This window comes from Seriola aureovittata, chromosome 19 (genome assembly GCF_021018895.1).
Source record: "Seriola aureovittata isolate HTS-2021-v1 ecotype China chromosome 19, ASM2101889v1, whole genome shotgun sequence".
In the NCBI taxonomy this organism is placed as follows: domain Eukaryota; kingdom Metazoa; phylum Chordata; class Actinopteri; order Carangiformes; family Carangidae; genus Seriola; species Seriola aureovittata.
This window is the reverse complement of record NC_079382.1, coordinates 9,940,880-9,957,024: the sequence shown is the minus strand read 5'-3', so window position 1 is coordinate 9,957,024 and position 16,145 is coordinate 9,940,880. Positions and strand designations below refer to the sequence as shown.

The 16,145-nt window shown below is 41.0% G+C and overlaps 1 protein-coding gene across 3 annotated transcripts in view; it reads left to right on the top strand.

Moving 5' to 3' along the window:
• Nucleotides 1-26: 26 nt before the first annotated feature.
• Nucleotides 27-16,145, top strand: part of LOC130187866 (estrogen-related receptor gamma-like) — a 31,569-nt gene continuing 15,450 nt past the window's right edge. The window contains exons 1-4 of one of the 3 annotated variants that reach the window (XM_056405795.1): nt 27-315; nt 1,159-1,645; nt 14,288-14,539; nt 14,677-14,834. In XM_056405795.1, the coding sequence (XP_056261770.1) occupies nt 14,301-14,539; nt 14,677-14,834 (397 nt within the window). In that variant the 5' untranslated portion in view covers nt 27-315; nt 1,159-1,645; nt 14,288-14,300. Of the gene's footprint in view, nt 316-1,158; nt 1,646-8,414; nt 8,830-14,287; nt 14,540-14,676; nt 14,835-16,145 lie in introns of those variants that run through there. The other 2 variants (XM_056405796.1, XM_056405794.1) reach the window with 2 other exon arrangements.

The window sequence follows — 16,145 nt, the reverse complement described above, 5'->3', positions numbered from 1 at the left end:
TTTCAGTGAGGCAGCAGCACATTACCAGCATCTGTAAGTGGAATCGTTAATGTAATTGAATACACCTGTGCTTTCCCACTGTGATGTGTAAAAATGTCTGCCATGAAAAAAAGTCTGTAGCCTAAAGAGCAGCAGTGAGTTGTTGGTGGATTTGTTGCCCTGGGTGTTACCTCTCAGGTTACATACAGGTTGTCCTACCTTTAGAGGAGGTTATTCGGGCTGTATGCAGCCTGTGAGGAAGACTGCAGGATTGACTTGACTTGAATTTGAAGGACAGTTTTCTTTGTGATAAAGATGGAAATACAGCTCCACCAGGTCTGTAACAAGAAAACAAAAAAGTTTTTTCTTTTTACTATTTTTAAAAAATGTTTTATGGAGAACTGGCTTTATTGTTCCCTGTCAGTATTTGAGAATTAAATCCACAATGTTACCATAAAGAATTTTGATACTGAGCCCTTAAATTTGCTTATTATTCTTGACCTCAATATTTACAGGATATAAATTTCAAGCTGAGAAATAAACCTGCCAGTTTGAGAAACCAAGAACCTTAAACATATCTTTCTGTAGTGCAATATCTTGTTTGTTATTGGCAGATATTTACACCAATACTGAATTAAAGGATATTTGTAATATGCTAAAATCAGTCAGACATGTCGACCATGCAATATGTTTATCAGGCTCTAATTTTTTCCCATGTCTGGTGTCTACCAGTTAAATGAAAAGAAAACTGAAATTACTTTCCTGTCAGATTCTTATTTTTCGTTCAGTTGTCTCTTATAGTGAAACAGTCGACTGTTAAATGAACTTGTTGTAATACATTTTATGTCCAGAGTGAATGAAGCCAGTTTCACTTTCAGCTTCCAGTCATGATCATTAATTAAACACAAACCAGGAGAACTTTCTAGTCTTGGTGTTCCTGAGACAGCACACACACACACACACACACTCCCTGACAGCTCCTTTACAGAGAGCTTTAAGCCATAACTGCTCATAAGAACATGTCCTCTAAACATTTCCAACTCCGTCAACACATGCATCACATTCACATGCTGACTCAACATCGCTGAAATATGATGCTCTCTCTCTCTCTCTCTCTCTCTCTTTCTCTGTCTCCCTCCCTCCTTCTTTTCTCTCCCTCTCTCTCCCATCCTTTGCAAGGCTGCAATAGAAAACCCTCCTCTGTATCTATAGGAATACAGGAGCGCTGTATGTCCTCTATCCTCCTTCTACTCTCCACCTCCCTCTGCATATAAGGGAACGCTGGCTGTGTCCTCCACCACCCCCCATCCCCCCTCCCCACCACCACCACCACCACCCCTTCTCTTAGACACACTTTTCTGTCTGACACACTCTCTCAGGACTCCCCTGCGAGCAAGCTAGGCAGGTAGGTAGGTAAACTCAGCACTGGATCAGAGTGAGACGCTGAGGGGAGAGAAAGAGGGAAAGAGAGGGGGTGTGTGTGTGTGTGTTTATGTATTTGTGTGTGTTGGGAGTGAGTGTGTGTGTGTGTGTGCGCTTGCTGCTGCATCGCTGAGCTACAGAGACCGGAGGCAAGGAGAGCTGGAGCGTTTGTCCTTGAGACTGACTGACTGACTGCAGCTGTAGAGCGGAGGACCAACCAGCCAGCCAGTGGATGAAACTGACAGTGAGTACTGAGCAAAAGCAATAAGATGAGCAAATGAGAAGAAGTAGAAGCGGGGGTTTCTTTTTAATTGCAGCAAATGGACCGATGTGTTTTTGTTCCTGTCTGCTTAGAAACAGTCCAGTGTTGTGTTTGAGCGGAAACAGAGGTGTGTGTACAGTGTATATATGTGTGTGTGTGTGTGTGTGCCTGACCAGGTGAAGGTCTCCTCTGCTCCCAGGTGAACTCATCTCTCAGGCTTTTTATTGGCTCCCATCAATACTTGCTTTCAAGCCTATATGTAGGACTTTGTTAGCAGTTCAGCAAGCAGCAGCGTCCACTGTTTCTGTGTGTGTGTGTGTGTGTGTGTGTGTGTGTGTGTGTGTGGTATAAGGTAAGATGTCAGTAAACATAACATTACTGTACATCTCCACAGCTCTGTCCCTGCCCTCCTCACTCCTCTCTCTTCTTTATCACAGCTTCTGTTGACAGATCGATAGTTATGCATCTATAATTGGAAGTCATCATTTATGGCGACCCTCCAAAGCGAGTCATTATCATGTGTAATCTTGCAGAAAATTACATTTTGACCGGTGTACCTCGGCGTGGCCAGGAATCATTGGACTGTGCTGAGTGGGATAACTGGCCAAGGGTGAGGTTACTGTTACCCCCCCCCCCCCCCCCCAGAAAAAAAAAGCCTGGAGAAGGGGTGGGGTTGAGGGAAGCCATAGGGCATTTTGTGAGGGAGGGAGGGAGGGTGGCTTTTTGTCAAATCTTGCCTTAAAGCCCAGAAATCCTAGCAGCACCCCTGGGGGCATCCGTATGATCAGATGAGGAAGGACAGGAGGGAGTCATAATGCAGAATTTCCATGGAAGACAAAAAGAAAAGAACCAGAGAGAAAAGATGGCGACATTGTGTGAAAGATTAGAAAGAAGAAGGGATGGAGGTGAAGGAATCAGAGAAAGAGAGATGAGTATAGGTATTAGCTCTCCGTGGTGTGAGATGGTGTCGTGAGATGAGACTGGCTCACCTGTGGAGCTGCTGACAGAATGTGTTAGGCCACGTTAGAGGGGTGCCTAGATGGACGGGTGGATAGAAAGACAGCCAGAAGGTGAATACACAAAGCTGTGGTCGACTTTTCTTTTTTTTTTTTTTTAAACCAACATGACAGGATAGCTCTTTTAGTCTGTGTGTGTGTCTGTGTTGATTTGTTTATTGTAGACATGCTGACAGTGAGCCAGAGGGCTAAATTTACCACCTGTGGAGATAAAAGGGATATGATGAGATAGACTGTGTGCTGTTTATGTGTGTGCGTGTGTCTATGTGTGCGTGTGTGTGTGTGTGTGTGTGTGTGTGTATGGAGGCATGTGAAACTGTGTATAATACTTCCTGACATCAGCAGTAGGTGTGTGTGGTGCTGACTCCCATGAATTAGTGTGTGTTGGGCCCACACTGGCGGCTGCTCACCTGAGTTACGTCTGAGAGCCAGGTGTGAGTTTGTGTGTGTCTTTGTATCTGTGCATATTTAAAAGGGGAGGTTAACTTGTGTAACAGCATGTCTGAGTATGAACCATATCTTTTCAAGGCAAGTCAATACAATTCAATCTATAATCATAGAGGTCAAGAGATTCCTGCATTCAAAAACCTACTCAAGTAAAAGAACAAAAGTATTATCAGCTAAATGTATTTAGAGTATCATGAGTAAAAATACTCAACCTGCAGACAAATGGCTGCGGTGACTGATATTTATTAGATATTATTTTGTTAGATTGTTAATATTGATTCATCCATGAATAAGTCGCATTTTACCGCTGTAGTTGGTCTAGATGGAGCTGATCTTAATTACTTAGTTTACACTTTGGTAGATTAGTCAATGGTTCTCAAGCTAAGCGTCGGTCCCCTCCAAAGTTTCACAAAATAAATCTGAGGATTCAAAAGATGATTAATGCGGTAGGAAAGAAGAAAAAACTAATTTCTGCAGTCTTAATTTTAAAAAAAAAAGTTTTCAAACTGTTGAATTTTGAAACCACTGGTTGTCTAATGCAATGTATTGAAGTAGAATCATAAAGCAGGAGAAAATGGATGGTTGCACTTCAAGGTAAAATAAAAAGGGACAGAGGAGAGCTCCCTCTTCTCTCTCTTCCAGGAAGGACAGACAGGGAATAAATATATGAAGAGCAGATATGAATAACAGCAGTAAAACATCGAGAAACAGACATATATGAAGAATATGGACAAGAGAACACGTTGGGTGGTGGTAGGACCCCTCCCATTCATGACACACAGAGAAACAGAGGTGGGTCAAGGCTAATGGCTAACCCAAAACTGACCTGTTAATCCAGTACTGCTGGTTGAGAATATGAAGGGCGTACACTGTGGTAATCCACATTATGTTGTTAGGAGAAGCTTGGTTACATAATCGCACCTAAGACCTTCCAGATGGGCACCTGCCAGAGATGATGACAGGACGGGGGAACAATGAAACGCACTCAACTCTGAGCACGCTCCGTATTCAGGGTAAACTGTTTTCAGTCACATTAAAGTCACATTTGAGCTCCACTAACAGTCCTTAACATTGTTTTTAAATAATCAGCCCTTATCAAAACTTGTGGTCAAGGCATTGTGAAAAGCAGCTGTGAATGTCAAAGAAAATCCTCCACTAGGGGGCACTCAAGCCAAGTTATTATGGTGTGTAAACTAGCAGTATGAGCCTGTCGCTGTAGAGTTTTTCTCAGTGCATTTAGTCTCAGATATTCATAAAATCATCCCAAATTAGCTGTAATGAAATCCTGCCCGCCTGAAAGCCTTCCTGTGTGTATATGTTTCCCAGCAGTGACTCACTTCTTCCCCAGTGGGACTGTAGGATCTCCAGATAAGTGAGAATCATTTGAAGACCATTGACCTGCTGATGATAGCAGCAGCAGCAGCAGCAGCAGCAGCAGCAGCAGCAGCAGGTCCCAGTAGCTCTAAGTGACATTTCTATGGTTATGTTGCTTTAAGCGTCTCCCAGAGGCTTTCTAAGGTTTCTGGCACGGATGTGTGTGTGCGTGTGTGTGTGCATGTGACCTCTGATCCCTATACAGTACTCTACAGATCAATGGAATGAAACTGATCCTATTCCCATTGCTCATCTGTCAGTCAATACATCATTTTATGAACCATTTCCTCCCCATCCATCTATTTAAAGACATGTAAAGCTTACATACAGATTTAAGTTTTTTTCCTATTTTTACATGATAGTCTATCTTGTTTTTTTTTTTTTTTATCTGTCTTAACATGTCTCCATCTTATTTCCTCCCCCCTTTTGTCTTTCTCCCCTTCTTCCTCCCCCTGTCTCCCCCCTTTTGTAAACCATTGAAGTGTCTGAGAGGTACTGTGTCGGAGCAGCGAGACAATGGTGTTTGCACACAGTGTCAATAGTCTTTCCCTCTGTCTCAGTAATTGATGGATGACTGTGAGTCAGGCATAAACTAAGCACATTACACTCACTAGATCTGAGCGCTGATGCTAATGTGTGTATGTGTGTGTGTGGTGGGGGTTTGAATTGCAGAGTGACTGTCCAGTTTTGGAAGTCAATCTGACAGCTGTCCCCGGAGGGCTGAGATTTGGTGGCTGTGAGTTTAGGGGATGAGGAGAAGAGGGGTACACACACACACACACACACACACACACACACGTGTAATAGTGCCTGCTGCTTCACCCGTACTTTTTCTTTTTTCTTCAGAGCAAACTCAATGCATCTGGTGTTGGGTCAATAGCTGGCAGCTGGGTGCTGTGTGATATTGAACTCCTGTCTTCAGTTCAGCCTGAGCAGTGTAAAAATATTTTTGATGTTTAACTGCAGCCCTGTTCAGTTTCATCTGCTGCATTTGGCTTGTTTCTGTTTCTTGTCATTTTGCTTTAGTTTATGTAGTTGTCCTCTTCGCTGACTTTACTTTGTTGTTTTTTGATTGTTTAAAGTTGGCATTTTTATTTTTTCATAAGCCTTAAATTTTAAATTTCACTCTACACACTGCCTTTTTGTCCCATTTATTTTTTTGACATCCAGCAGGAGGTTGATTTTGAGGCTAATACTGATATTGATATTTGAATCATTTACATGAACACAAATTAGAAACAGGAATTTTTCATAACCACCCTTTTTTGTTTTTTATTTTTATTTTTTAAGGAATTGAAACCACAGCATGTACTGAGCATGACATGTTTCTGTTTAAAAATGAATTTGTCCGTACTCTGGTGGTGGACAAACTATGTTGTGAAGACACTTTTTCTAAATGACCTTATCTCTGTCTCAGTTTCTCGCTACTTGCAGAGGAACGGCTGCTTTGCTGTCCTTTATTCTCTCATTCTAAGATGTTACTTTGGATTCTGGGAACTTATGAGGAACATTTTTAATCAATAGATGAAAAGTTAAAGGAGGTCATTACAATTCTTCCTTTGGGATCAATCCCAGTAGTTGTTGAGACATTTTGCTCAAAACCATAAATGTGAACCTCATGGTGGCACTACAGGAAAAGTCAGAGAATCACCCAAATCAGGAGGCTTCATCCTCTGGGCACCACGAATGCGGCTGTGCCGATAGCACAGATAAAAATTATATATGAAAATAATCATTTCCAGCAGCTCTAATCTGAATTCATTTATTCTGGACTTGTTTGATGACAATCGTTCAATCAACCAATTAAATTCAATAAGTGCAACATCTTTTCACTCCAGATTTTATTTATATTACCTCAAACTATGAAACTATGACATAGAGCCACTGTGAAGTGAAGCAAAAGGCCTTTGTACAGTGGCGCACAGCACTGAGGAAATTATCAGAAAAAATAAACCACTCAGGAGCGTTCTTTCCTTCAAGTGCTACACTTGACGCCACTCTGGCTTGACTCAAGTGTGCTTTACTGTTGTTGGTGTGCGTCTCAAGACCACTCAACTGGTGCCAAGGAAAATGTCAACCATTGATAAAATTATTAATCTCTGGTTTAATTTCAACCTGCACTTTTCCTCTTTATGAAAACACCTCAGCTTTGTTTGAGCAAATAATGAATCCATTGATGGCAGCTTGCGACCTAAAAGCCTCAGACAGATAAGAGCCACTCCGCTTTAACGTCAACATTCAGTTTACTAAATGGTTTATAGAAGATAATTTCTCTGTGTAGATAACTTTTTATGTGATACATTAACTTGAGGAGATTTGAAATGATAGCAGCACTCTGTCTGGCTTTTTGTAATTTATGGTTGAGATAAAATTATCTGCCATTAGAAATCACACTCTTTATCTCTTACGGGTTTTTGTATGTGCGTTCTATTTTCTGTTTGCATGTTCATGTTTGTTTACACATGTAGCACGCCTGTGTACAAGGCTGCTTTAATGCAGTGTGTGCTTCTGTTGGTCCGGCTGTTTCATGTGGTGCATAATGTGATAAGGCCCACTCCACGCAGTCTGCTGTCTGGCCTTTATCTGAGCGGCAGATTAGTGCAGGTGATTTCATTCCTGTGGAGATTGGTTCGGCGGGGGTCAGCTCAGTGCACAACGTTATGTCGATGAGAGAGGAAGAGACAGGCCCAGACTGACAAGAAAAAGAGCGGAAATTCTGAGGCTCGCACGTACCAAACTCCCTTTGATATCTGTACGTTTTTGAACTAAAGTGTGGTTTCAATCTGTGATCATTTGAAGAGACACAGGGTGCATTTTCAGCAACTTTTTCACTGTTCATTGAAGAAGTTGTTTGACAGATTTGTGGAGAAACGCATTAAAAGAACATACAGTAAACCCACAGTGTTATGTTTTTCCCTTTGAAATCTCTGAGATTTTCTGGTCTTCAATAGAGAACTGCACATTCCACATCTGAGCTTGTAAACCGATGGAAAATACTCTATTCTGACCCCCAAGGAACCTGATAACCTCGTTTGTGTGCACGTGTGTGCTGTCAGTGAAAGGCGAAAAGCATCACATTAGGCACATTGCCATAGCTGATTAGATCAGGTACAAGCTGGAAGTCAGTAAAGACTTACTTACAAACTGTGCATATATGTTTCCATGTGTGGATGTGCAGATTTCTTTATGTTTGTGACAATATTTGACTCGACTGGTTTCACCCCTTGTGTCATAAAACTTTGCTTCAATTGTTTCGTCTTTAAAATGCCAGAAAACACAACTGCTCAAGGTGATGCCTTATGTCCAACCAATATCCCCAAACCTAAAGATATTCAATTTACAGTGACATAAAAAGGACTCTGCTCCTCTACAGAAGACTTTAATTGATTTTTAAAATAGTTTAATTTTCTGTGTATCAACTAATCTATTAATCCACTAAGTGTTGGATCCGAGGGGTTTTACTTAAAACAACTTCTGGTTGTTTTTATTTAATTTATTTTACCCTCAAAAACAAATTATACCACTTCACTTGTATGTTACTTTCTTCACAAAAACAGTACAAACACACAAAATTGTAACTTAAATTGATGAAGAGATTGGAAATGTGCACTACAGTTGTTTTAGGGTGGTAGATTAGATACTTTTTAAATTATCCCCATTACATTTAGAGGGAGGTAATGTTTTCTGTGTCCTTTTATACCAAGTATGACAACAACCAAACGTGCTGCTAATCAGTGAAAATTCACCTTCTACTTTCCCGTGCTAGAAACTAAAACCAGTTAAATACCCACATCCTCTCTTGTCACTGCCACCTGCTCCAGTGAGAGGCCGGCTCTCATTGGCTCAGACAACAGCCAATCAGTTCTCGGCTCAGCCTTCTGGGGGGGAAGGCCATTCAAATGGTGTGGCTGGGTAATCATGAGGGCCGGCTTTGCTTGGAGACCCTTGTCACACACAGCTAGTCACAACAGTCAGGACTTCAAAGGCAGCCAGCCGGCCTGGGGCTGTTGGTGAGAAGTGTGGGTGAAGAGAAGACAGACAGAGGGACAATGAGAGCAGCCGAGAGAGTGATACAGCAGACAAGAGGGCAGTAGATGGAGACAAAGTTTGGAGGCAGAATAAAAAGGGAAAGTGACAAAACAGTGTAGTGAGAGACACAGTTTATAAGAAGCTGTAGAAGAGAAGGAGAAAAAAATAAAGAGAAGGCAGACAGAAGCGGACGCCCCTGGACAGATCATTTTTCTCTTCTGCGGAGTATGGTGGCAGAGTGCACATGGATTTAGTCGACCTCTACCTCCCAGAGTGTTTCACCTACCACTCTGACACAGAGTAAGTGCTTTCTCATTGGAAAATGACTCTACAGAGAATGATGCGTGCACTCTCAAAATGACCAAGTGTCACACAGGTGTAAACTGAGCTGTTACTGTGTGTGAAAGGTTCAGCGTTAATGAGTGACATCGAGTTAGCGATCCTTGATTTGTGGGACATTGTCTTTGTGTGTTGTTATCAGATATTTTGTATTTGCACCACATTACAATGCACTGCTTATTATCATCCACTTGATCTTAATTCTTCTGAGAACTTTGAACATTTACTCCGAATGAATACATATCAGTGTAAACACCTAGAAATTTTCATCACATAAGAGAGTTGGAGTTTGAGAATCAGTTTCTCTGGAGGGAAATTGAGTGTGATGGAGAAAGGATAACACAAATCATGTAAATCATGTTAAGTACTGCAGGACACAACTCAGCTGCTGTACTTCAGCATCATCAGTATTTCCTTCAGGAAAATAAATTGATTTCTGCTTTTAGAGGATCTGCTCGTTCAGTCATTACAATTTACATCATTGTTCCTTTTAGAGGAATGCACTTATCCCACATGAACATTTAAGACTATGGTTATCTTCGGCATCAGTCTTCGAATTAAAACACTTGCCATTAATTACCAGTTTTAGTCCTGCAGTCTTTTCTGGTTCTTGCACTGTGTGTTACTGCTGTGTAGGGCTGCGACTAACTAACAATATATATTTTTTTTTATCATCGATTAATCTGATGATTATTTTCTTGATTAATCACAAAGTCTATAAAATGTCAGAAAATAGTAATTCATTCTTAATAAGCTTTCATTAAGCCCAGGATGACGTCTTAAAATTGCATCTTTTATCCGACCAGTAGTTCAAACCAAAAGATACTCAGTTTGCAATGATGTAAAACAGGGAGAAAAGCAGATAATTCTCATTATTTAGCATCTGAAACTATTGAATGTTTGACATTTTTGCTTCAAGAATGTCTGAAACTGTTAATCAATTATCAAAATAGTTGCTGCCTAATCTTCTGTCAATTCACTAAGTTAATCGATTTATCATTTCAGCTGTAATAAAAAGGGATTTATGTAAATTAAGTATGTAATGTACTTAAAATTTACATTCTCTTTTCTCTATGCTTGGGGGAGGTTTAGATGAAATTTTCCCTGGTGTGGAGGTTTGTATGCATTGTTTACAGTTGTCATTGTTCAGCCTGTTAGTTTGTTGATAGTGATGGTAAATGGGTAAGGCCTGTTTGGAGGAAACTAGTCCTGGTGTGGGAGTACAGCCTGGGTCATCCAAGTGCTGGTGAAAATCTTCCCCCGGCAGACACGCCGACATGAACAAAGCAAATGAAAGCCTGTGACAAGTGTGCAAAGCAGCTGTTTGATTACCCAGACACTGCTTTTTGATTGCCTTTCTTTGCTGTAATCATAAAAATCACGGTCATTATCATCACTGCTGTGCTTTTATCAGCTGTGGCATAATCACTCTGCTCTGAGAACACATCTCACCGAGCATTTTAGGATTGAAATTAACTTTCCTCAGCAGAGGAAGATGAAGTGAATTGGAAACAAACAGACGAGAACCAAATTCGGGCAAAAGACGAGCACACGTGGACGCACAGGTTGGCTGGTTGCTGGTGACAGATGCAAACAGATAAAGACCAGGAGAAAAGGCGGTGATGGCCGCAGATGATCCCCCTGTATGGCACGCTATCCACGTTTCCAGAGCCTGCGGGTCCAAGCTCCAGCCACAGGCACTTCATCTCTCAGCTAACAGCTTCGTCCAAAGCCTGACTAAGGCTCTTACGAATGGCTGGGGGTGCCACTGATCCCTGCTCATCTCCTACTGGCTCATTAGTAAAAAAAAAAAAAAAAAAAAAAGAAAAAGGGAGAAAAAAAAAAACCTCTACTGAGACCCCACTGACCTAAATAACTGCACCTCAGGGTTCGGGTTAGAGCCTTAAGGTTGGTCAACAGGACCTCAGAAGTATTGTGTGTGTTTTTGTGCTTTTGCAGAGAGAATCTGTCGCCTTGCGTATTATTTTCACTTCTCCAGGTCTGTAGATTTGCTTTTACTCCACATTCTTTATATCTGTTGCGCAGTTCCTTCTTATTTTCTGTATTTCATTCCCTCCCTGTTTTTTTCTCACTCACTCTCCCTCCCTCCTGGTGGGTCATTGTCTGCATTATGACTCTGCTCATTTGAAAGTGAGTGTTGCCTTCTCTCCCTCTTTTCTTTCAACACCCCCAGGTTAATGAGCCACAGGACTGCCCCTTTCTTTCTGTCCCTTCCCGGCTTTTTCACACTCCTTCTATCTGTCTGCCCCACTGTTAATTTCCTCCCGCCTCTCTTCTTCCTCTTCTTCGTTTCTCTTTCTCTTTCCCTGTCATTTCACGCTGCATTTTGGCCTTTGTTCCCTTGGTGCAATTAGAGTTGTTTTGGATACTGGGCACAAAGGGAGTAAGTTATGATAACTTTGAATACCCACTGACACAAACACTCACATCCGCTCTGATTTATCCCTGCTATATGGGGCTGTAGAAGCTGCACCGACCGTCTTTTGATGGGCTTTTATATGGAGTTGTAGATTAGTAATCTGTCAGAGTGAATATCACATCACATCTGATCACCCCACTCTAATGCCATTTCATTATGAAAGCAAAACGCCAACACCCCCTGCCTCCTCCTCCTCTTTCTCCCTGTGATGCATTATAATGGGAGAGCACAAAGTATATCTCACTCTGTACCTGTCAGAGACTTGACACAGATATATTGACGACTGTGATGGATAGCCAATAAGGGTACCAGTGAGTAATTTTAAAAGGAAACTGAAATGTCTTTACTGTGCTGTTTTTATAGTCTTCAAAGTGGACTGGAGAGATTGAAGATGGAGGGGGAGTGGTGGAGCAAAATGCATCAGAGCTTTGTAGGTTGAAGCTGGTTCATTGGTTAATGAGGGATAGTTTTGGAGCTTAAGAATAGCGCTGGGTGATATTTAAATTTTTTGATACAAGTATTGATACAATAGGAAAATTGTAGTCTCAAAGAATATAAAGTTTTTGTTGTTTTTCATGTAACAAAAATATCTTAAATGTTTAAAGCAGTTATAATCACTACACATTAAAAATGGATCTAATGACTGTTTAATGTGAAAAATGTCGTAAGTAATGAAGCCACAAAGAATTACAGAGCATTTCGGCATCTTTAAGCTAAATGTTTTGGTTTTATAGTGCACAGATTTATTATTTTTGCTCACACTCACCACTCTCAGAAGCATTACTTCAAGTTGCAGTCTTCAATTAAAAAAAAAAAAATTCTGACTGTATGCTGCCTGTCCAAAAACAAAGCTAGCAACTAGTTGATGTAGCATAGCATTTAGCAGCTAAAGAGAGAAATGTTTCTTTTAGAAGTTGCTGGAGACCAAAACAGAGGTAAAAGAAGAATGAATAATAGACAACTATTCGGCAGGTGACCAGAAACATGAGTCCAAACTAATGCTAATGTTACTCTGTGTCTGCTGGATAGGCAAATGTTTGCTTGCACGTTTGCCGTAATACGTTTGTAAGTAAAAAATATGTCAAAAAGTGTGTACAGCTTGTTGCACTGCCCACACTGTGAGTGACCATAAATTACAATATGGGTTTAATGTCTAAATACAGACAGTTGTACACAAGTCTGAATGAAGTTCAAGGCCAGATTTGGTACAGTTTTAGATACTGGATGCTATGAGCACATTTCTGTCTGTACCAAAAAAGTATTGAGGTTCAGCCCACAAGGCAACAGACACTATGATTATGTTGATTATGTCTTACTAGTTGTCAGTCTGTCTTTTACTGTGAGTCTGTGTGTCTGTCTTTGTGGGTTTGTAGAGGGCTAAATAGCGCATGACCATGGTTTACTCTGGGGGTGGTTAAAAGCAGCCAGTTTCTTTGCCTAGCAAATGACTTGTGGCCGAGAGAACACTCATTTACATGGCAGGAAACAGACTGACTTGGACATCCACCTCACCAAACTGAGATTAGATTGGGAGAAACGAGGATACTCTGTGTGTGTGTGTGTGTGTATTCCTCCGCATGTGGGAGAAAGCAACAGAGAGAGAGAGAGAGAGACTGCAGAGGGTTTTTAAAGTTGGCCTGGCGACAAACAGTTGCATGCAAGTATGTGTTGGGGTGTTTATGAAGACACATGCTTTAAAATGTGTCTGTAAGCGTGTGTGTGTGTGTGTGTGTGTGTGCAGGGAGCTTTAGCATGTTCCTGATCATGTGAATCTGAAGTATACATGGAGAAGTGGGAGTCTATGATTTTTGTTTTTATGAGCGTCTGACGCCACAATGTGTGTGTGTGTTTTCAGGATGTGCGTGTGTGCGTGTGTGAGTACAGATCACATGCCTGCAAGCCTAGTATACACCTCAGCTGGTTTCAGATGTTTTTTTTCTCTTCAGCCTGGTGACAGATAACATGGTGTCACATCTTAAGCCAATAATAGAGTAATGATACTCTTTACTAGAATTATACTCTGGCTAAAAGAAGATTTATTTCAAGGAGTTATTACAAAGGTATTCATAAAAAATACTTCTTAAAAAATGTAAAAAGAGTCAAGTATGTTTTTCTTGAAACCATTCTTAACTGTCCCTTTGTCCCTTGATAAAATTTTGATTGGCTTTCCATGTACAAAACAAAAACTATCACTAGCATTTTGTCTCAGTTAGCGCATTGCAGAGCATTTGTTCTTGTCACAGTGAATATGTCACAGTGAATACATTCTTTTATTGTCTCCACATCTAACAATAAAAGTGTTAACTGTTGCAAGAACCTGTTAACTGTTGTAGGCAGCAGCGTTTGACAGGTCGAGTTAGAAGTGAAACTGAGGGACACAGAGACAATAGAGAGAGGAAAAATAGGCAGAAAAAACCAAGAGAGAGAAAGATGAGTGTGTTTGGATTGAACATAATGACGAATATGATGCGGATGATTGCTGGTTTGGCTATTTCCCTAGGTTTGCTTAAGCAATCTTCTTCTTTGAAAACAAAGCAGTGTAATGGACAGAAGCTTTGCATATGTGGGAAATCACAAACGGCTGGTTTAGAGAAGACCGGGATGGATGGATGCATGAATGAAGGGATGTGGAGAGAGGTGGAGGTAGTCCAGAAAAAAAAGGGAATAGTTGGCCCCTGGTTCTGTTTGTGGTTTGAAATTACACATTTGATACATGTATGAACCCATGAATAAATGATAACAATTATTCCTAGCTGCTTATTACTGTACATCATTACTATCTGTGTAAATGATGCCTGACTTAATAAAACTAATCACAGCCCACAGACCTGGAGGTCAACTACCGCTCATTAATATTAATGACAATTTGTAGGGGACTCATTATATAAAGCTGACCTGAAAGTTAAAACTCTCACCATCATGAATATGTATTACAAAAAGGTGTGTACACAAACATAAATCTTAAATGTTTTTCCCCAGACATCTGGGCAGGATGTCAGTGAGGGGCTTGGACCCCACCTGTCCCTCCTCTATAAAGCGTGAGCCCTCCAGCCCTAGCCCCAGCTCCCAGGGAGACGTCAGCCCGGCCCAGCCCAGCCCCGGAAGTTCTTCCTCTGACACAAACTCCAGCTACGGGCCTCTGACAAAGGTCCATGGTCATAGCAATGGACTGGACTCACCAGGCCTGTATGGCCATACAGCGGGGTTGGCCAACAATGGAGGAACAAACAGGTTGGTATTTACAGCATTGTTGTCCCTTATTTTGTGTTTCACCCCATTTCAGGTGTTAATTGGAAGTACTACTACGCTCTGATGAGATTTCTCTTAATTTCTCCTTTTCATTTTCTCCCTTTTCCACCTCTATCCAGGAGGTTTGGTGAGGAAGAAGGTCAAGTGAAGTGCGAGTTTATGCTGGGCTCGGTGGCCAAGCGGCTCTGTCTGGTGTGTGGTGATGTGGCCTCAGGATACCACTATGGCGTGGCCTCCTGTGAGGCCTGCAAGGCCTTCTTCAAGAGGACCATCCAGGGTAAAGAGAGAGAGAGACATACGTGCACAAGACACACATTTACGCCCATGAACATGCTCCGTTTTATACTTAGTAACAGAATTTATTGTGCATGGCTGATAATGCCTTCCTGCGTCTTATAAACCTGTTTTACGAGCAACATGGTGCAGATGCAGTCCATGAGCGTTTGTTTTGGTATAAACAAGCCCCGATCAGTTAGCTCAGTGCTTCCGCCTCTTGCCTCTTTAACTGCAGAATGGCTTTAAATAAATACCTGTTTGCAAACAGCTGATATGCGCTTAAACTCACAGTGCACCATGTATATAGTCAACATGTTTGAGTTTAGGCTTTAAACCTTCAGATAACATATGGTGCTGAAGGTGTGTGCATTTGCACTCGCCCTGAAAGCCGTTAGCAGTGAGAGCCAGTGGCATGCAGTGTGAGTGTTTTGAAGGGATTGTCCTGTGCTCTGTTGGCTCACAGCCCAGGTCGAGGACCTGGCAGGTTATGTTGAGTTTAGGCCTCTAGAAGTTGGCTACTGTAGATGAGTTCAAAGGGCAAACAGGATGAGCGGCTGTCAGATCAAATGGGGAAATCTGATGTCTGGCTCACCAGATACTTCCTGTTTCTGATGGAGGGTGGCAGCTGAGAGCGCCTGCAACTGGCTTAACATGCACATTTGGCTGCCATGGCCATTACTCCTAATTACGTGTTGGAAACATTGTTTTTTTTTTTGGTATCCCATTGCACAGATTGTGAGCACTATATTCAAAATTAATGTTTCAAGAATAACACAGAATTATCTTGATATTAATACGTCATATCGGTGACCAAAAATTAAAATTAAAACAAAAGGGCTTTTTTGAATGTTTTTAGTGTTTTATTTGAAAAAAATCTAAAATGAATATAATTAGATTTACATCTAATTATATATATTTATATAATTATTATCATTATTAAATATAAATAGAATTAGAAGTTAAAGAGTAAAGTTTGGTAAAATAAAGATGTCACAGTGACATCATCAGAGTTATCCAAGTTTCAGTGTGACACTACAAATTTATAAAGTTACAAACTGGAAGTGTGGAGTTTGTAAGATGTGGGAGTTTAATAGGCACAGTGAGTCTGATGAAAGACTTTTTTATTCAGCTGCATCATGGGAAGTGTAGGATCGTGTGTTTTTTTGGGTCTGGTACATAATAGGGACTAAAAGTACCTAGAGTACCTCTTTAAATCTCATGCTGGGACAGATTTCCATTAAATGTTACTTTTTACATGAAAACACATGAACCACAAGTCTATGTTAGAATTATAATACAATTAACGATACAG